General features: G+C 39.8%; 1 protein-coding gene across 1 annotated transcript in view; it reads left to right on the top strand.

Annotated features, from left to right (window-relative positions):
- Positions 1 to 22,502, top strand: part of DNAH3 (dynein axonemal heavy chain 3) — a 203,145-nt gene that overhangs the window by 89,496 nt on the left and 91,147 nt on the right. Inside the window, exons 29-39 of the mRNA XM_061209863.1 lie at positions 1,047 to 1,155; positions 1,386 to 1,499; positions 2,613 to 2,789; positions 4,826 to 4,917; positions 6,725 to 6,944; positions 7,534 to 7,668; positions 10,547 to 10,658; positions 12,280 to 12,521; positions 15,583 to 15,683; positions 17,361 to 17,466; positions 19,785 to 19,914. Coding sequence (XP_061065846.1) covers positions 1,047 to 1,155; positions 1,386 to 1,499; positions 2,613 to 2,789; positions 4,826 to 4,917; positions 6,725 to 6,944; positions 7,534 to 7,668; positions 10,547 to 10,658; positions 12,280 to 12,521; positions 15,583 to 15,683; positions 17,361 to 17,466; positions 19,785 to 19,914 — 1,538 coding nt within the window. The remainder of the gene's footprint in view (positions 1 to 1,046; positions 1,156 to 1,385; positions 1,500 to 2,612; positions 2,790 to 4,825; positions 4,918 to 6,724; positions 6,945 to 7,533; positions 7,669 to 10,546; positions 10,659 to 12,279; positions 12,522 to 15,582; positions 15,684 to 17,360; positions 17,467 to 19,784; positions 19,915 to 22,502) is intronic.

Genomic DNA, 22,502 nt, shown 5'->3' with positions numbered 1-22,502 from the left:
AATGCAAATTATTGTGTTCAAACCAACAATTAGCACATTGATGCCTCTCCTTGAAAATGGCACAGTGCTTAAGTAGAAAGGTCTCCAGTGGCAGGAATCAGGATGGTGCCTGGAGAGCCCATGGCCAGAGATAGAAAAGGGGCCAGGCAAAGGACCCAGGCAAGGAGTCTCTGAGCTCTGCCACCCAGTCTGATGAAGAGGTATGGCCATTCTGTGCTCAGCAAAGTGCTTTGCTACTTTGCTTGGAATTTATAACTTTAGAAATCTGGACTTTGTGAACTTGTCAATTTTGTGATGTTTAGAGTTTTCTTTGATTTTATACATTCCTTAGAGTGGAATTTTTTTAATTATAAAAATAGTACTTGAGTATTTTTTTTATTTCAGAGTCCTCAGTCACTTGTTTTCTATGTTCTATGATTTCTGTTCTTCATTCATTTATCTATTCCACTCATTATTCAACAACCATTTCTTGAACTTTCCTGTGCATGATGTATGACCTCCAGGAACCCTCAACCTAATGGGGTGGGGGAGAGACACACCCTCAGGTGATAACAAGAAAGTGTGTTAACTGAAATTATAGAGGCTCATACAAGGGGCTGTGGAACCACAGTTAACACATCATTCATTTCTAGCATTTATCTTGTGCCTACCATATGGAACTGAATCAAATATGGGTCCTGAACTCAAGAGTTCATAATCTAGTGGGAGAAATATATTTATTTTTCATCATTCCATTGGCATTGGTGATCTTTGGAATGTGGAGTTTATGAGGATTTTTTACTTTTATTTGATTCATTTAGTAAGTATATATTCATTTATCCATTCAATCATTCATTCAAACAAATGCTTATAGGTGTCACCCATGTACCAGGTGCCGAGATTACAACACTGAGTAAAATAAAACTTTTTACAATGATGATGTATTGCTCATATAATCAGGGGAAAATATTTAATTACTTGTCTGAGTCAAAACAAAATAAACCAAAAGCAAGTTTCTTTCCTGTGCCTTAGGACTTGGCACTGAGTTCTTATTCTCTTCTCCTTAGGACGCTGATGGGGGCTTTGAAGCTGAACCTTGGGGGAGCCCCAGAGGGTCCAGCTGGGACAGGCAAGACAGAAACCACCAAAGATCTAGCCAGAGCTTTGGCCAAGCAGGTAGGGAAATGCTGTCCATCCGCACACTCTTTTTCCCATCCCTCTCTGGACCTCTGTCCAGGGGAATTGGCATGAAGTTCAAGATGGTTCAGAGAGTAACAGGCAGAGTGAGGCTCCACCTCCTCCAGTGGAACAGGAAGAGGGGAGCCCCACCTCTGTTTCATGGTGCAGGGTGATTCAGATGGGAGGAAACCCATCCTGAATGGTGCCCACATCCTCCCTCTTTCTAGTGTGTGGTCTTCAACTGCTCAGATGGTCTAGATTACAAAGCCATGGGGAAGTTCTTCAAAGGGCTGGCCCAGGCTGGAGCATGGGCCTGCTTTGATGAATTCAACAGGATTGAGGTAACTCTGCTACTGGGCTACTGAATGGAGGGTTTGGACAGGCAGGGACTTTTTTCTGGGCTCTCAGTTCCTCAGTGACAGGGACTTATGTCACTTACGTCTCCTCTAAGGCCCGTTGCACAGAGTAAGTACTCAATGAACCAAAGAAAAACAGCCCCAAGGAGACAAAATGCATATTTTGTACACATAAACATTCTCACCAAATTGATTCCCTCACTCGCTCATTCAAAAATTTATTGAGGGCTTCCCTGGTGGCGCAGTGGTTGAGAATCTGCCTGCCAATGCAGGGGACACGGGTTCGAGCCCTGGTCTGGGAAGATCCCACATGCCACGGAGCAACTAGGCCCGTGAGCCACAACTACTGAGCCTGCGCGTCTGGAGCCTGTGCTCCGCAACAAGAGAGGCCGCGATAGTGAGAGGCCCGTGCACCACGATGAAGAGTGGCCCCCACTTGCCGCAACTAGAGAAAGCCCTCGCACAGAAACGAAGACCCAACACAGCCAAAAATAATTAATTAATTAATTAATTAGAAAAAAAAAAACATGCTGAACCTCTTTAAAAAAAAAAAAAAATTTATTGAGCAGCTACTCTATGTCGGATACTCTGCACATGTTCATGATACAAAGATGAGCAAAAAATGGTTTTGCCCTCTAGACTGTTATAGTCTAGCAAAGGGAAATAAAAATTAAACGATACAAATAGAATATGAGAGAAGTCTATAGCAGTGGTACAAAGGAGTCATCACAAAAGAGGGGGTGGTTAATTCTATTTGGGTAGGGAATTGAGATTAGGAAATGTAAACATGCAACTTGAACCAATAAACACATACTATGGGTGAAGCATTATGCTAGGTGCTGGAACAAAGGTAAAACAAAGATAAGATACTATGGAAACTACTTACACGCACACACGTATGCACATGTATGCATGCATATACACACCAATTTTCCTTTCCTTTACCAAAACCCTAAATCATGCTCCTAATTTTGAATGTGAAGGTCTTATTCTCAGGTGATGGGGTTCTTTCTTTGCTAAGTGAAGGGTACTTTGGCATAGTGGGGTTGGTGGCTGTCAGAAGCAGGAGCTCAAATCAACCAGCCATTCTCACTCCAGGTAGAAGTGCTGTCTGTGGTAGCTCAGCAGATTCTCAGCATTCAACAAGCCATTATCCGGAAGCTAAAGATATTCATCTTTGAAGGCACTGAGCTCTCTCTGAACCCAACCTGTGCTGTCTTCATCACCATGAACCCTGGGTATGCTGGCAGGGCTGAGCTGCCAGATAACCTCAAGGTAAATACTGAGTGTGTAACTACTGGGTGTACTTTATGGTATAGAAACCTTTGGAAGTATCCGAGGGTCTCACAGAGAAGCCAAATAATAGGACCAGTTGACATTTTTCAGCTGTGAGAAGTAAAGACGTTACTTGGCTTCAGAACTCAACCGTCTCCCCAACTAGGTCTCATGAGATGGGAGGAAATATATACATAATAACCAATGGCAAAGAGGAAACAATGAACACTGGAATAAGTATCACTATTTCTGTTGTCTACAGGGGTCAGACAGTTAATATAAATGAGAAAAGCCAGCTGGGCCTGGTAGGGACTCTGACAAATGCCCCATCTAGAGGCAGCAGCCCCTACTTAGCCCCAGCCTGCTGTTGCCAAGCAGGAATTGTCAGATCTTCTCATTTTTCAGGAACAGCCAGAAATTTGGATTTTTACATGAAATCTTATTTTTAAATCCTGGCTCAATGCAAAAAAAAAAAAAAAAAAAAAAAAAAATCACTGTAGGCCAAATAAAACAGATCTGCTTATAAGAGAGCATCAAAGTTCAACACAGAGAACGCTGGTAGACCAAGACTAGAGCACATGGAGCTAAGCTGGTTAGGCCTAAGTGGTGTCCACACCAAAGCAGGCTGTTCCAACCAGCTAGAGAGATAACAAGAGAGCTTATATGTCCCTGGTACCTACTGCTGAGCTGGCCTGAGCTACAGCTGTGGCAATAAGCATTGGCCCTGCTGCTAGTGGGAGAAGGAAAGTGCCTCTGAAGGGGGAGAGAGAGAATTCCAACCAGGCCATCTTAAGGGAACAGGCACTAGATGACCTTAGCATGCTGCTCTCATGGAAGGAAAAAACACAAAGTGCAAGATGAATGGGTCTTCACCTGTGGGAAGAGCACCTAGCACCCCAACTGCATGAAAAGAGCAACCAGAGGGAAAATTCTAGGCCTGCTTCTTTATGGATTTCCTTTCAAGTTATTGCTCCATTCCCTTGCCTGAAAGACGTAAGAGAGACCTGGACAAAACCCACATTCACTGACTTTAGTACATGATGCTCCATCTGCTAGAAGCACATTCTGATTAGTTCCCTGGAATCTAATTCAGACAAGCCACTCCTCCTCCTCCCTGGGAATGGAAAAGAAGTCAAAGAGATCCCTAAGGGTGACTCTTCCTCTCTAGGTCAGCATAGGCCAGGGGACAGCAAAGTAGAATTTGGACCCACATTTCTCATTTTAGAGTGCCCAGTTGATGTAACTCCCCCCTGCACCGCTCCAAGCCAACAACCATGTTAGATCTGCACAAACAACTTTCATGAGACAGTGTGGCATAGTAGAAGGTACGCAGGGTTGGTGTCAGGAAGCCTGGATTCTAGTCCTGGCTCTACCTCTAACTGCATGACTTGGGCAAGTCACTTCTCCTCTAAGATCTAAGATATTAGAAACAATAGCTGATGTTTTATTGAGCCCTCACTATGTGCCACACACCTTTTTAAGCACTTCACTTACATAATATCATTTGTTCTCATGATAACTATGAAGAGGGCACAGTTGTTAGTACATTTTGAGATGAAAGACCTGAGGTCTAGAGGGGTTACATAACTTACGCACAGTTAGTAGGTAGCAGAACAAGGACTCAAATCAAGATTTGTCTGACTTCAGGATTCTTCTGATACATAATTATCCTGCATCCCTGAATGACTTCTACTGTCTACATTGAACACCGGAAAGCTCCAATAGTTGAATGATGCTCATTTGGCATAGGAGGAGGAGGTGTTGCTAGGATACCAGCACCTAAGGCCTTCCACACAACCACTGAGGGACCCAATGTGACACATGTACCTGGACAAGGCTAGTGGGGAGGTTCATGGAGCAGTGGATCTGTCCAGTGAAGACAATCCTTCTACACTGATTTGTCCTCCAGCCCTCCTTTCCTTGATTGTCACTGGGTGGTCTGAATGATCATGTTACTTCTCTTTGCCTCTGTAGATGTACCTTCCCCCATTTTCACCTTATGTGTTTAGGTTCTGAATGTGCTGTTTCTTTTCCAGGCCTTGTTTCGGACAGTGGCCATGATGGTGCCAGATTATGCCCTCATTGGAGAAATCTCCCTCTACTCTATGGGGTTTCTAGACTCCAGAAGGTGTGTTATATTGGCTTTCTAGTGGGTTCTAAAGAAAGAGTGACAGAGTGGCTTTTTGTGGGGTGGATTCAAGGTAAATTGTGCGTTGGAAAAAAAAGAGAGAAACTTGAGAAACTGCTTTTACTCACAAGTTGATCTGAAAGCACATAGCCCTGGTCTTGGTCCTGACCCCATCCCTGACTAGGAAATGGCTCAGATTACCAAGAAAGGGCCTCCACTCTATTTGTATACACCTGGACTTCTTCTAAGGAAGAATCGCTCATCTCTTCTCTACCCTTCACTCTAACACACACACACACACACACACAGACACACACACACACACACACTCCTAAATGACTTAAGGTGAGACTGAAAAACATGAAGTTATTCCAAGATTGAAGAGGAAAAATTAATATAATTTAGAATTAACATTGTTATCAATATAATATTTATTTACTCAAATCAACTTGGTTATCTCTCATTCAAGTATTACCCAGTTTTCTAAGACGTAGACATACACAAGCATCAGTGTCTTTATCACATGCACCCAGAGTTGTGAATATTTATTGTAAAATGGCTTTTATTGATCTATTTCAAATTTTACATTTGTCTTTTTACATTGTCTTGCCCATAATCAATTGATTTTTTGTTACTGCAGTTATCTCCACAAGGCCCGCAGTGTCTTTGTGGCCTGGAGGTCCTTGCTGTTAATGCAAGGGGCTGCAAATGTTCTCAACAGAATGTGCCATCCTTCCTAGGCTAAGAGCCTGCCTCAGTCATAAGAGGTTTATTTTTTCTATAGGAGACTTGGGTTACATTGATTTGCCTGTTCAATTCATTTATTTATTCAATTGGCAAACCACCTACCTTATGCCCAGCCCTGTGCTAGGTGCTGATGAGCAACACAGTCTTTGCTTTTAAAGTAAATCAGTCTTGTTAGAGAGGAGCCCTGCAAGGGGAATGTGCATAAGTACATTAGTTAGGGTAAACCTGACCTCCAAATTCCAATGGCTTAGCATAGCAGAAGTTTATTTTTCACTCCCTAGAAATCTAAAATGGGTGTTTGTGATCAGAGGAGTTCTTCCCCAGGGACCCAGGTTACTTATATCTCACAGCTACAACACATGAGCATAGAGGATCTTATGGAGGAGGTTTTTATGGACCAGCCCTCAACGTGGCATACTTCCCTTTCATTCATATGCCACTGGCTAGGCTTCAGTGATGTGGCCACCCGTAACTGTGTGGGAGGCTAGGAAGTGTGGCCCCCCCCCGTGTGCCCAGGAAAAATAAGATATGGCAGTGCACATGAACATACATGTATTGTGTGCTGAGTATATTAAATTTTGAATTGGTTTTCTTAAATTAAAAAAGTAAAACATGGATATTGAAAAAAATTGTAATGTTACAGAAATGCAAAAATCAGTGTCCCCTTTGTGACCCTTAGTCCTACTCTTTAGGCATTAACATTGTTAATCGTTTGATGTAATCTTCCCAAGTGTGTGTTTGTGTGTGTGTGGGTGTGTGGTGTACACATACATTCATATATACAGATAAAAGTATAAACACATATAACTTCTTGTACAGTATATGTTATACGTATGTATGTGCTTGCTGTTTTTCATCCTGCCTTTGAAAGAGAGTTACAGTGCTTCCTTAGCTCATTATGGTAACTCTGTGAAGAGGCCTTCAAATGATAGGGTTTCTCCATCAAGTTCGTGGGCAGGCCTGGCTTCTGAAGGGACAGGGCACAAGCATGTTGGGAATGTCTGCTGAGCAGGACATGGTCCTCTCTAGAGGGTCTGCAGACATGTCTTTGCCCTCCCAGTCTTGCCCAGAAGATTGTTGCAACCTACCGCCTGTGTTCAGAGCAACTTTCCTCCCAGCATCACTATGACTATGGCATGCGTGCTGTCAAGTCTGTGCTCACTGCCGCTGGCAACCTGAAGCTGAAGTATCCAGAGGAGAATGAGAGTGTCCTGCTGCTCCGGGCCTTGCTTGATGTCAACCTGGCCAAGTTCTTGGCTCAAGATGTCCCTCTATTTCAGGTATGTAGTGGTTTGGGACCTTGGCTAAGCACTGAGACGCGACATCCAAAGATGAAAAATTTTTTCAGCACCTCTTCCATCTCCTGACACCCCCTCCATTCTCTAACCAGCATACCTCTTGCCAGATACCCTCCTCCAAATGTTAAATAATAATGGTAATAGCAATATCCCTAATTTCTGATTTTAATAAAAATAGTTTCACTGTTAGGATATTTGCTGTTGAGTGTGAGTAATTGTTTATATCAAATGTAATTAGTTTTCTTTTGGAATTATTTTAATGCCTATCTTCCTTACTAGGCTGTAAGCTCTTTAAGACAGAAATCATGACTGTCTTGTTCATTGCTAGTATAATGACTGAAAGACAGCACAGACTTATTAAATATTTGCTGACTTTTAAAATTTTGGGGAAGGAAAATCATGTTTAACAGATATTGTTGGAATTTGTAATTGTAGGTAAGTTTTGGTACAGGAAAAATGAGGCTTGGAATTTTCCAAGGATTCCTGCTACCTGTAGATCTCATTTTAGAAAAATGTTGAGGTCATGTATCTGATAATTCATCTTTTTCACAACTTGAATTTTTGTTAACAGGGAATTATATCAGATTTGTTTCCTGGAGTTGTTCTTCCAAAGCCAGACTATGAAGTTTTTATGGAAGTGCTGAATGAGAACATCAAGAAGATGAAACTCCAGCCAGTACCTTGGTTTATTGGGAAAATTATCCAGGTTGATTCCTTGTACCCATGTGGGAATGTACCTGTTTACTGTTTGCTGAGGTCAGGAATTAGAAAGAACTATGGTAGATTGGAACTGAACTGACAGCAACTGGAGATGCCTGATTAGAGATGAAGACACTCAACAATCTGTTGTGCCTTCAGTTTTCATTTCCAGGAGTTGACTTTTAAAATACAATATTTTTCCTATGACCATCTTCCCTGGGGTTTCTTTTTCATCATTTGGGGATGAAACAGAACCTTTCAGGGCATTGGGCTTTGAATTAGTCAAAACCCAACTTTTTTGGTTCCCAATGACAGAAATCCAATTCAAACTGTCTTAGTCAACAAAAGGGAATTTACTCACTTACCTAACTTGGAAAGTCCAGAAATATGTTGGTTTCAGGCATAGTGGGATACAGGTTTTTAGATAATGTCATCAGGAATCTGCCTGTCCTCATTTCTGGATTCTGCCTCTCTCGGCCTGAAAAATTCATTTTCAGTTGGGCCCCCAGTAGCCTCACACTTAGCTTGTCCCATGTTCAAGCCCAGAAGGAAAAAGAGCATCATTCTTGGAGTGTCCTCAGCAAAAGTCTCAGGATTAGCTTTGAATGGTGCTCATAAAGTCACGTGACCATCCCTGAACCAATTACAGAGATAAGAAGTAGACCATAACCACCCCACCTCTGCCAGAAGTGGAGGTGGAGTCAGAGCCACCCAAGTCATGTGGACTGAACCATGAAGTGGTGGTTCCTCAGGGAAAATCAGGGTGCTGTTATCAATAGGTGAAAGAAATGTTTCTACAGTCTTGACCCTGGAGAACCTTAGTGAAACTTCACACTAATTTCAGGGATCCTTCCCTAGGATCACTTTCTATGTAAAACTGACTTAAAGTCATAAGTTGAATAAAATAAGCCCCAAATGCACTTTTTCTACAGAATCACAGGACAGAACTACAAGGGACCTTAAATGCCATCTGCTCCTGGCTCCTTAAGAACACTGGCATCCAGAGAGGGAACAGATTTGGATTCATATAAACCTAGTTTCAAATCTCACCCCCATCAGTTTTTTGCTGTGAGATTTTAGGCAAGTTAGTTCACCATTCTGAGCCCTAGTTTCTTCATCTGTAAAATGGAGGGAGTAAAACCTTCCCCACAGAGTAATTTTGAGACAAGAAGTACGTAAAGTGCTAGATATAGTGCCTGATTACTATATCAAAATCAACCTCACCATCTCCACAAACATCAGAAATATCATCATTTCCCAAAATCATATTGTTATTTAGAATTAAAGGTCAAGGTAGGACCCAGGTCTCCAGATTCTGAGATCAGAATAAAAATTTTTAGGAATAAGAATTTTTTCCTACTATGTCATTAAGAATAAAAATTTTTTCCCTACTATTCATCAAATGTGCTAGTCTTGACACAATTCATTTAACTCAATATTGAATCCCAATCTATTTGTTGGGATTTTATAGATGGAATTTTTTAAACTAGGCATGAGCTTTTATTTCCAATATTTTATAATAAAAAATTTAAACATGCAGAAAAATTGAAAGAATTTTACTGAGAATACCCATGTACCCACCACCCAGATTTTATAATTAACATTTTATAATACTTGCTTTACCACTTATCTATCCATCCATCCATCCGTCAACTTATCTTACTTTTTTATGTATTTCAAAGTAATTTGCAGACCTACAGATGAACTTTTATATAGTTTAGTACCAATTTTCAAAAGCAAAATATATGGAGCTACCTTCCCTTTTGTATATTGATACCTTGATAATCCATTTAAAGTTATGTGAGGGGGAAGGTGAGAGGCTATTGAATCATAAGTGCCTTTCTCTCTTTTTTCTAATGCACAGTCAACTCCATTTATCTTTATTCAATCTGAAATGTCTTTGCAATCTTCTTGAATGTAAACCTTACTTGATGGTTGGGGATTTTGTTGTTTTGTCATCTCTGTCTGTAGAACTTAGAACAGTATCTGGCACATAATAGGTGTTTAACAAATATTTGCTGACTCACTTTTGTCAGTACCTGTACCACCCCCATTGTCCTAATTTACACCCTCTGTATAACTCACTTCCAATGTGAAAAATAATGCAAAAAATCCTTAAAATAAAAAGCTTCATATATTCCCTTTTGCTGAGAGACTCACAGTTTAAAAGGAGAGAGAAAACATTTCACATTAATATAAATGACCAGAGCATTTGCATTTCAACTGTCATGGACTACTTGTCACAGACATAACAATGAGAAAATTCAAAAAATGAGCTTCCACTTAGCTGTTGATTCTCAAGGGTAGGGGCTAAAATTACATGGAGGTTCATTTATATTTTACAGCATCACCCCTGGCTCAGAAAATACATTTTAATCTATTGAGAGTTCCAATCAAGTCAGAATAGCATTTAGGCCTTGAGAAAGGAAATTTCCAATAGAAATGCAGTTGGCTAAAATGACCATTGTTTCCTTTTCCTCTTTAAAAGCAAGTAGAAATGGTGCAATGAAAAGATTAGTGGCATTGAAATCAGAGAGCCCTGTGGTCAAATCCTGGTTCCACCACTGATGAGCTTGGGCAAGTTAGTTAGCCTCTCTTGGGCTCAGTGTTCCCACCATTTAAAAGTAGTTAATGATACCTGAGTGGATTAAATGAAATAACTTAGGTAAGTCACTTGCTGCTTAGCACATAGATAGGTGCAGAGCAAATAGTATTTCCCATCCCTTAAATAATCTGAGAGCACACATATAGTTATTCATCCAAAAGATATTTAAACAATAGATGACAGATGAAGGACTGCAGTCCTTGTTCCTTGTAGACTTCTGACTAATTGCAGTTCTGGGAGGTTTGCAATGATTAACTTCTTATATGATGTCTCCTCCCAGATCTACGAGATGATGCTGGTAAGACATGGCTATATGATTGTCGGAGACCCCATGGGTGGCAAGACCTGTGCTTATAAAGTGTTGGCTGCAGCTCTGGGTGATTTACACGAAGGTAAAACTCATATTCCTGGCTTCCAGGGAGGACAGGAGTCCCCACTCAGTTGACTGGCTCCACAGAGATGATGCCAGGCTGTTAACTTTACCATCCCTGATTTGTGATATTAGAGCCAGGAATAGAACATGGCACACAGAGGTCTGCAGGCAGAGAATAAAGAGGGGGAGAGCTTCTAACAGGGGATTTTATGTGCATCATTAAAGCTGGAGGAATTTTCTCAAATGCTGAACAGTGGCTTCTCCAAAGGTTTCCCAATGAGAGGAAAACTCATGCCACTTGCCTAAACAAAACTGTTCTAAAAGCAGATCATTGCATGGTTTCTTTTCTTTTCCTTATTTTTCTTTCCATCCCTTCTTTCCCTCTCTTTCTTTCCCTCCCCTTTCCTTTTTTCTCCCTCCCATTCTCACCCCTCCCATCCACCCTGCCTCCCTCCTTCCCTCCCTCCTTTCCTTCTTTCCTTCCTTCAATTTAATGTAAAAGATAAGACTTCAGACTTTTGAATGAAACCCAGACCTTGGGCAAATAACTAAACCTCTCTTTGCCTCTGTTTTCCCAGCTGTAAAATGGGATTGTTGTGATAATTAAATGAGATTATGCAGGTAAATAACCTAGCTCAACAAATAAAAGCCATGTTTATTGCCAGAGAAACAGTTTTGAGGTTTTTTTCTTTTATAAAACACAAGGCTGTGGTTTTGAAAAGCAGTGCCTTGCTGTGCCTGTGTTTACACGATCCCTTCCAGTATGCTTCATTTTAATATTTTTTTCTAATAACATTGAATTACTGCTGATTGAGTTACTGTGGAATTTTTGAGTTTTTTGTTTTGGGCAATAACTTGGCCTTAATAACTTGGGCATCTCAAACTTAAGTAATAATTTTGGCATTGAATATAATTTAGGAAACTAAATGAAGAGAAAGAAGGTTACCCCATTGTCTTTGCCTCAGAATTCTGCAGAAATGATTCTTTATTTAGTTCATGGCTCAGGCACTCCAGTTTTTCCTTACTTTGAAGGGTCATGTAAAAGTGTGGTTATTTTCTGTTATTAAATACATACAATGTGCCATCCATCAGCCTGTGTATTCTGGTTGGGTCCTGGTGCTCCATTTCTCAGGGGACACTTATTGGGCAGCTAAAGAAGAGGTTTCAGGGCTAAGCTAGCCCTTCAGATAGACAAAAGGAAAATAACCATCATTTTCCAGAATCTTTTACCTGTCAGCTGTTTCCTCATCTCAAGTCAAAGCCAAGGTTCTAGGGTAGCCAGGTACATAAAGAGTCAGGTACATAAAGAGACCTGATTATATGGCATCTCTCTCCTTTACTGCCTGAGTTCTTTTAGGCCCAGGCAGACTTCTTTAGATCTGACTGGCACATTTGACTTGTTTGAAATGAGCCTCAGAAAACAATATGGTGAGAAACTAATAGCTATAATAACCTAACAACTTAAGGCTTTGCCTATCCAGTTATCCCAATTTTTATATGGACTGAGTACAAATTTTAAGGACTATCCTTGGATGGCATATTGATAAAAGTTGTTTGGTCTTTTAGATGGCATTATTTCTTGTCCTAATGTTCTGGTGTCACCAGAACTTTTGTAACTTGTGTTGGACCTTCTTGCCCAGCCAACCAGATGGAGGAATTTGCTGTGGAGTATAAGATCATTAACCCCAAGGCTATCACCATGGGGCAGCTGTATGGGTGCTTTGACCAAGTGAGCCATGAGTGGACAGATGGTGTTCTTGCCAATGCTTTCCGGGAGCAAGCATCTACTTCATCTGATGACCGCAAGTGGATTATATTTGATGGGCCAGTGGATGCTGTTTGGATTGAAAATATGAATACTGTTCTGGATGACAATAAAAAGGTACCTGTCTGATATCACTTTTACATGGATGTGGAATAAACTCTTTTACTGAAGTTAGTGATTGATCAAAACTATATAATATAACAATGGAATATTACTCAGCCATAAAAAGAAACGAAATTGAGTTATTTGTAGTGAGGTGGATGGACCTAGAGTCTGTCATACAGAGTGAAGTAAGTCTGAAAGAGAAAAACAAATGCCGAATGCTAACACATATATATGGAATCTAAAAAAAAAAAAAGAATGGTCATGAGGAACCTAGGGGCAAGATGGGAATAAAGATGCAGACCTATTAGAGAATGGACTTGAGGACATGGGGAGGGGGAAGGGTAAGCTGGGACAAAGTGGGAGAGTGGTAGTGTATATATGGACATATATACACTACCAAATGTAAAATAGATAGCTAGTGGGAAGCAGTCGCATAGCACAGGGAGATCAGCTCCGTGCTTTGTGACCACCTAGAAGGGTGGGATAGGGAGGGTGGGAGGGAGGGAGATGCTAGAGGGGAGAGATATGGGGATATATGTATATGTATAACTGATTCACTTTGTTATAAAGCAGAAACTAACACACCATTGTAAAGCAATTATACTCCAATAAAAATGTTAAAAAAAAACTATATAATATATACATTTATTACACTAAGGATAAATGCCCCACAAGAAAGTAACAGTTATCAATTCATGAATTATGCTTTTGTTTGTACTTGTAGTGGATAAGTTATATGTGTTTAGAGACCCTGTTGTATAGTGGTTAAAAGCCTTGGTGCTGGCATCAAATTGGCCTACTAGCTCTACAATTGAGCTGTTATATTGGACAAGTCACATAACTTCTCTGAACCAGTTTCTTCTTGTGTAAAAAGGTAGTAATAAATAAGGGTGTTGATAATTAAATAAGATAGTCCATATATAGTGCCTGATATATGAGATGTGTTTTGGTTATTCATTGCTGTATAGCAAACTACCTTAATACTTAGTGGCTTAACTTTGCTCTTGATACTATGGATTATAAATTTTGGAAGGGCTCAGGTGGGTTCAGCTAATCCTCATGATGTCAGCTGGGGCAGCTAGGGCTAGAGGAGCCACATCCATGGTAGCTTCTTCACTCAATGTCTGGGGGCTCATTCTTCCTCGTCTTGTCTATCTCTCTGTAACTCTCTCTGTGTCTCTGTCTCTTTGTCTCTCTGCCTTTCTCTCAAAAAGCATCTTATCCTCCAGGGCTCTCCACATGGTTTGGGCTTATCATTTGGTGGTCTTGGAGTAGTGGCACTTCTTAGATGACGGTTAATTTCCAAGAGGCAGGAAGTGAGTTTTCAGGAAATTAAGAGCTATGCTTGGAACTGGCACAGCATCACTTTCTCTGAATTCTATTAATCAAAGAAGTCACAGAGCCTGCCCAGATTCAAGGGGGTGGAGAAATAGACTCTACCTCTTGATGGAGGTGGGCAAGGTCACATTGCAAAAGTGTACGTGGAATAGGAGATATTGTTGCAGCAGTCTTTGGAAAATACATTCTGCCACAGTAAATGTAGTGGCAAAAGAGCTTAGACTCTGGAGCCAGACAGCCTGGGTTCAGATGCTGTCCTGAACCACTTAGCAGTCATGTAACCTCAGGCAAGCTATTTAGTCTCTCTATGCCTCAATTACATCATCTGTAAAATGAGAATAACAGTATCTATGTCATAATCTTGTTAGGAAGATTAGATAAATTAATATTTGCAAACTGATTATAATATTGCCTGGCATGTAGCAAGTGCTATATAACTGTTAAAATAAAATAAAATAATATTTATCACCATTTCAAGGAAGACTTCTTACACTGACTATACATCATTATCAAATCAAAATATATTTTCCTTCTGCATTTAGATTTCACAAGACTAAGAGTGAGTCATGCTCAACACTGGAAGGCCTAATTATCCAAATTATATACATACACTAATAATATCATGTTCATAATTTTGATTATATAGCATATAAAAAAAGAAGTCAGTTTTATTACATGATATGGGCTATGTTATATAAACTAATTGTACACATGTATTGGTTGGTCTTGAGATCAGAAGTATAAAGAGTCATAATCAGTGAATTTCCTGATGGCTCTTCACAGCTCTGAATGAAATCAAGCTACTGTCACAGGTATGGGTCTATTTCACTTTTCTTGATTTTCAGAGATGACACTGTTAATGGTATCAGTCCCATAACAGCTGTGACCTTCCTAGGGTTGCACGTAATGACCTGTTCCAGATGTGTTTGATGTGGGTCAGGTAATATATCAGAAACTTTTTAAACCACAATTTAAGATGAGAAGCAGGGAACAATGGAGTTTCCTCTTTTCCCCTGAGAGACCAAGGCCTCAGGCCATCTTATGACTTAAACATCTCACTTTAACCCATGTTGGCAAATGAGAAGCAGCACCATGGACTTGGTGTATATACTCAGAGGCTGTCCTGTGTATTTGCACTACTTTCTGCAGGGATATGCCTGCTAAACACTAGGACTTGTGATTGTCTTTCCTTCCATTCCAAAAAAGGATGTGGAGATATTTTTGTCATTCTAACCCTGGGCCAGTCCATGAGGGATTCCAAAAAGAGTCTTTGTGGGAAACTTGAGCAAATAAAACTGGATGGGGGTGTGCTATTAAATTCCTTCCACTGAGGAAGGAACCATGAAACTTGCTGCAGTCCGATAATTTCTGGATTCTTCATCTAAGGCTGCAAGTCAGTGGTTCTCTGACCTCCCTATTTAATATTACAGCTCACCACACACAGCATTTGCCAGCCCTTCTTCGACTTTATTTTTCTCCAAAGCACTTTCATCACTGTATATTCTATATATTTTGCTTATCATCTGTCTCCTCCGAGCAGAATGCAAACCTCAAGAGGACAGGAATTTTTGTCTGTTTTATTCTACACAACTAGCATAGTGCCTGGCACAGAATAGGTGCTCAAGAAGTATTTGTTGAATGAATTCAAACCATCTCTGTCCCCACTGATGCCTTTCATTTGCAGATGGAATTTAATTCGTTTGCTGCCCTCCACTCCTCTGCTTTGTACTTTCAGCTTTGTTTAATGAGTGGAGAGATTATCCAGATGAGCTCCAAGATGAGTCTGATCTTCGAGCCAGCTGACCTGGAGCAGGCCTCCCCCGCCACTGTGAGCAGGTCAGTCAGCTTGCATGGACCCCCTGAGGGAATGTGAGGCCTCACTAACCCTAAGCAGGAGGGAAAGCTCTAAAAATCCATAAATGTGATTAAACTCTAGCAGATCACCTACATTACTTGTTGTCAGATTTGTCATAAAGTTAGTCCTCAATCCACAGTGCTGGTAGGGATCTAAAATCAGGCAGTCACTTTGGAAAAGAGATTGATATCATCTCCTAAAGTTGATCTTTCTTATGCCTCAAGACCCAGCAATTCTGCTTGTAAGTATTGATATATACCCAAAAGAAACTTTTGCCCATGTACAATAGGAGACATGTACCAGAATTTTCAGAGTAGCATAATTTACAATAACAAACACTTAGAAACGACCCAAATGCCCATTAACAGGAGCGAATTAAAAAGTATAATAAGATCACAAATCGTAGTATTTGTATGTCATTCAAAATAAATGAACTGTACTGACAAGCAACTATATAAGATAAATCTTAGTAAAATTAAAGAAAAATCTTAACAATATTATATATGAAAGTAAGCCTGTAATATTACATACAGTATAGTGTCCCCTTTTAAATTATTAAAAACAAGTAAATATATATATATATGTATATATATATATGCTATAAAACTCTATAAGAAGGAAAGAAATCAAAGCACAGGTGAGCATGAGATTCAAGATGCTGTATAACCTCAGGTGGGGAAAGCCAGGGGCATAGGATAAGGGAGACTATATGGTTAGATGAAGGTTATTGTCAAGACCCTAGCTTCTGCCTGGGTATTGGGTTCATGGGCACTTAGTACATTATTGAAAACAATTAACTAAGAAAGGCCATGCATGGGCTAATGATGAGTGTGCCAAGGATAAGAATTAATCCAATAATGTAACTTCAGTCCATAAGAAATAAAATAAAATAAAATCAGCCCACATTCCCAAAGGCAATGTAAGGGAATAGAAAGAGCATATGGCAAGTTAGACCAACTTGGGCTCCCACCCTGGCCACACCACTTGCTAGCTGTGTGACCTCTTCCGAGTCACTTAACCTCTCTGAGCTACAGTCTCCTCATGTCTAAAATGTTTACCATAAAGCAAAATATTTAGAGATGAAGGCCATTAAGACTTAGCATAGTGGCTGACATGCAGTAGGTGTTCAATAAATGATAGCCACTGTTAGTAACAAAGGAGAGAGTGCCTAGATATAACAGAATGGGGAAAAAAAGTGCTAAATAAAATGTTACATGTCAGTGCATGGTAATGTACTAACATTATGGTAATGATAATAGTAGCTTTCATTGATTAAGAGTTTTCTGTGTGCTAGGCCTTTCATTTAACCATTACATCAGCCTTATGAACTACATATTTTTTATATTCCTCAATTTACAGACAAGGACACAGAAGTTCAGAGACAGTAAAGAAATTTGCCCAAGGTCACTCAATTAGTAAAGTCTGGGGCTGGGATTTGAATCCAGGTCTCTGATTCTCAAGACCCAGCTCTTAGCACTGGTCTCCACTCTTTCCTGGCAAAATCTGTGCATGTTTCCTTTGGCTTGGAGCTGGTGAGGGTCTATGCCCCGACCCAAGCTCCAGCCTCTTACCTCACCATGACCTCCTACATTTACTTCACCCCTACATGCTTGGGAGCCAGATATGGACCAGGCTGGTCCTCTGTTTGTGCTTGGCAGGTGTGGGATGATCTACATGGAGCCCCATCAGCTAGGCTGGAAGCCCCTGAAGGATTCATACATGGACACCCTGCCTTCCAGTCTCACCGAGGAACACAAGGAATTGGTGAGATCCTCTGGTCCCTTTCCTTCCTGTCCCTCCCTGTCTCCCTACTCCTCATCTCAAAGGTCTTCTAGGATCATTTTCACATTCATAATTACAGAAGGCAAGAAGGAGCAGGAAACTCCCTGACTGTCCCTAATTATCTTGCTTCCTGGCTACCTGCCATTTTTCTGACTTTCTTCTCCATGTGGTGGGCATGGGGTGATGCAGTCAATTTCTCCTTTCTCTTCCACCTTCTGCATTACTTCTTGGCTCCCCAGTGGAGAATTCTGGTGCTTGAGAAACGTTCTATTTGGTGACTGGAATGTCACCCCTTTCCCCATTGCCTACTAGCGGAAATGCCTCTGGAAGTTGCTCTAAAGATGGACCAGGTTAGGAAGACCTGTGTTCCTCTCTTCACTGCCACTTCCCATCCCTGTAACCTAGACTCCATACCTTCTATATTTAGGGAGCCAGAACCAGTTAGAAATTCTCTTAGTGCAGCTACTAAGAGTGTCCATTTTCTTCTTCCCTTCCTAAAAGAGATGTGAATGTTCAGGTTACATTAGCACACGCTCAGACAAGGGAAGTAGGAAGGGAGAACCAGTTCTTATGGTGTTTCTTGTCTTTCCCTGCATTAACAGGATTCCCTAGGAAAGTTTCCCACTGAAGAAACCAAGAAGGATCTGAGGTGGATTCTTTTCCCACTGTGGAAACAGTCTGGGGAACTGTGTAGGACAGCCCCTCTCCTGTCACATTTACATATATGTACAATATATATATAGCATGTTTATTTACATAGACACATATCCACATGCACAGTCAGAAACCAATCTACACATGCACAGGAAGCCTTCAGAAACTTCCCAGTGTCCTTAGTACAGTCTAACTTCTTATCAGGGCCTCTGAGACTGTGATCCCACCCAGCCTGCCTCTCCAACCTCACCTACCCTCTTCTCAGCCTCAGCTCATTATCTTCCAGCCCTTGGGTCTTGTTTCCATTCCTAGAAAACCCCAGGTTTTACTACCTCAAAGCTTTTGCACTTTTTATTCCTCTGTCTGGAAATCCTGCCCCATTTATTCTCATAAGGGATGATTCACTTTTGTCATCCAGGTCTCAGCATAAAGGCCTCCTTCTCCAAGAAGTCTTCCCTGACCACCCTATTAAACCCTACCTGTTATTTCCCATTGTAATACCTTTATTTGTTTCCTGCTAGTACATTCATGATTTGTAAATACTTAGTCCATTTCCTTGCTTGTTTATTTATTTTTTGTTTGTCTTCCCTTCCCCTCAGACTGTAAACCACGAGGACAGGGACCTTGTCTATCTTGTTCATCATTTATCCTTAGCACCTACCACACTGCATTTAGTAGATGCACAATAAATTTTGCTGACTGAAAACCACATATCTATGTACTCATGTATAGTCATATATACATATAAAGACATCTGTACCTTCATATATGCACACATATCCATATATAATCAGTATGAGTATATTTATTTAGTGATGACCTGCCTACTTACAAAAAAATAACTTAAGGTAATTTACAGCGAAAGTCACAAAGTATAACAAAAATGAAAAAAACACTAAGAGGAGAAAGTGAGTCAAGTAATTTTTTAAAATATTTTTTATTAGAGTATAGTTGCTCTACACTGCTGTGTCTGCTGTGTCTGCTGTGTTTGCTATTCTGCTGTATAGCAAAGTGAATCATCCATACATATACATATATGCCATCTTTTTTGGATTTCCTTCCCATTTATGTCACCACAGAGCACTGAGTAGAGCTCCCTGTGCTATACAGTAGGTTCTCATTAGTTATCTGTTTTAAATTGGGTGGGGAGCAGAGCCAAGAGACAACAATTAACATACCCACCAATAAGTATGTACATAGATACATACGGGGAATTACTGAAAATGAGCCTGAAATTCCCTGTGGCCACTTTCTACAGGAGACCTGCCTTATAAATGCCAGTCAATCATTTGCAAATCAGTTGTTTAGAATTCCTAACATTTTTTTTTATAGAAACAAAGGCAGATACAGTGGCTGGGACCTAAAACTATTTCATGCATCCTGTAGCTGACCCATAGTGGCTCCAAGCTTCTCTTGAGTATTCAGCTTAGTGGAATGGGAGGGGTGGGGAATGGCCAGTGGGCTGCACAGTCCATTAAATAGGAAGCTGGGGGCATCTGTCTTGGTGCCTGTGGACTTTACTCAGTACACCTAGACTCAAAAGTAATCAGCAGCCTTACCAACATTTCCAGCCTCCTCGAGGTGTACCAAGCTCTTGGTCTTAAACACACTTTTTAATAATGTCAAATCTCACTTTCTACTCTTAGATCAATGACATGTTCATGTGGCTTGTCCAGCCCTGCCTGGAATTTATTCACCTTCAGTGTAAATTTGTGGTCCAAACATCTCCCATCCACCTTGCCTTCTCAATGATGAGACTGTACTCCTCTCTGCTAGGTAAGTACTACCCTACAGTTCTTAAGCCAGATGAGCGTATGGTGTGCCTTGGCCATTTCTTCTGCTCCCACCCCTATTATTCCCTCCATGAGTTACAATGAGACTAGCATTTTGGTCTAGAACCAACAAGTCTTTTGAGTGTAGATAGTAGAATTTGGTGGAAAGAGTCCGTATATTTTGGCTTGATCTTACATTGACTTCCTGGGTATTCTTGTGCAAATTAGCCCATTCTTCCTCAGTATTAGATTCCTCATCCACACAATGGGAATAATAATTCCTGTTCTTCTTTACCTAACAGGGATATCCCGGAGGAAAATGAATTTAGATGACATATGTAAATGTATATCAGAAAAAAAAGATTCTGAAAAGAATAAGATAGGAAGTTTTTCCATGTTAAGAAAACTTAGATTACAAAAATCTGAATTCATAAAACACATAGATACACTATAAAAAAAACTGATCACATTAGTCTCCAGAACTAGGGAACTTCTCCAGGACATGGAGAACCATTGGTTTAAATGTCCTGGAGAAGTTCTCTATAACCATTTCACATAAATCAAATTTTACAAGATTCTATTGGAAATAACAAAAGATGTGTTAATTTGGAGAACTTTTATTGGATGCCATTTCTTTCTCAAGATAATACATAATTCAAACTGAAGGTGAATCTTCTTACAGCTTCTGCTACATGAACATATTTTCTCAGCCCATTTCTTCCAAAGGCATTATAGATGTAGATTTAAAAAAAAAGTAACATGGGAAACTGTTGAGTGGAGACTTTCTCTAGCTAAATATTATTTGATTTTCTAAAATTAAAATTACAGGCAATATTTTTAAAAGCACACTAATTCATACAATATCATATGTTTGTATTTTTATTTGTAAATTTTGCATACTTTCCCAAGCTCCTTTTACTATCCTTGTGTAGTATCTCCTCCAGGAAAGAAAGCACCAGCATGAGAAGTGAACTTATTGTCCACAGTCCTGAGTAACCTCATCTCTTGCCTTCCTGAATCTATAGCTATGAATCCTCTCAGGAGTGCTCAAATACACACAACTACTAAAAATGGGGGACTGGGTTTGAATGCACACATATTTGATTTTGGGGCTATAACTTTTTACTCTGTCAATGTTAAAATGCAAGGACATGGTAGCTGTGATTAACAAGGACTTGAGATAAGGAACACTGAATACATTTTTAGCCTTTTATTTTGAAATAATTTTAGACTTAAAGAAAAATTGCTAAAAGAATGTAGAGTCACATATACCCTTTACCGAGATTTCTTTAATGTTAACATCTTATATAATGAAGGTACAATTATCATAATAAGGAAATTAACATTGATACTATACTGTTAACTACACTTTATTTGAATTTCACATTTTTCCACAAATGTTCTTCTTCTGATCCAGGATCCAATTCAAGATGCCACATTGTATTTAATTGTTGTTATCTCTTTGGTCGCCTACAAGCTATGACAGTTCTTCAGTCTTTCCTTATATTTCATAACCTTTTCACTTGATGAAGACTGGCCAGTTATGTTATAGAATGCTTCTCAATTTAAGTTTGCCTCATATTTTCTCATAATTAGATTGAGATTGTGCTTTTTAAAAGAATTGAGGTATAGTTGATTTACAATATTATATGTTTCAGGTGTAAAATGCAGTGATTCACAATTTTTAAAGATTATATTCCATTAAAGTTATTATAAAATACTGGCTATATTCCCTGTGTTGTACAATATATCCTTGTAACTTATTTGTTACATACATAGTAGTTGGTACTTCTTAATCACCAAACATTGTCTTGCCCCTCCGCTGTCCCTCTTCCCGCTGGTAACTACTAGTTTGTTTTCTATATCTGTAAGTCCATTTCTTTTTTGTTATATTCACTAGTGTTTTGTACTTTTTCGATTCCACGTATAAGTGATAACATGCAATATTTGTCTTTTTCTGTCTGACTTATTTTACTAAGCATAATAACCTCCAAGCCCATCCATGTTCTTGCAAATGGCAAAATTTCATTCATTTTTATGGCTGAGTCATCCATCTTCTTTAATGATTCATCTGTGGATGGACACTTAAGTTGCTTCCATATCTTGGCTATTGTAAATAATGCTGCTATGAACGTTGGGTGCATGTATCTTTTTGAATTAGTGTTTTTGTTTTTTCAGATATGTGCCCAGGAGTGGGATTGCTGGATCATATGACAACTCTATTTTTAGTTTTCTGAGGAACCTCCATACTGTTTTCCACAGTGGCTGCACCAATATACATACCTGCCAACAGTGTACGAGGGTTCCTTTTTCTCCACATCCTCACCAACATTAGATATTTGTGGTCTTTTTGATGATAACTATTCTGACAGGTGTGAGGTGATACCTCATTATGGTTTTCATTTGCATTTCTCTGATGATTAAAGATGTTGAACATCTTTTCATGTGCCTGTTGGCCATCTGTATCTCTTCTTTGGAAAAATGTCTATTCAGATCTTCTGCCCATTTTTAATCAGGTTTTTTGTTTTTTTGTTGTTGATTTATATGACCTGCTTATGTATTTTAGATATTAACCCCTTATCAATCATATCA

Source organism: Eubalaena glacialis, chromosome 13 (genome assembly GCF_028564815.1).
Source record: "Eubalaena glacialis isolate mEubGla1 chromosome 13, mEubGla1.1.hap2.+ XY, whole genome shotgun sequence".
NCBI classification, from domain to species: domain Eukaryota; kingdom Metazoa; phylum Chordata; class Mammalia; order Artiodactyla; family Balaenidae; genus Eubalaena; species Eubalaena glacialis.
The sequence above is the reverse complement of the archived record's forward strand: the minus strand, read 5'-3'. Positions and strand labels throughout refer to the sequence as shown.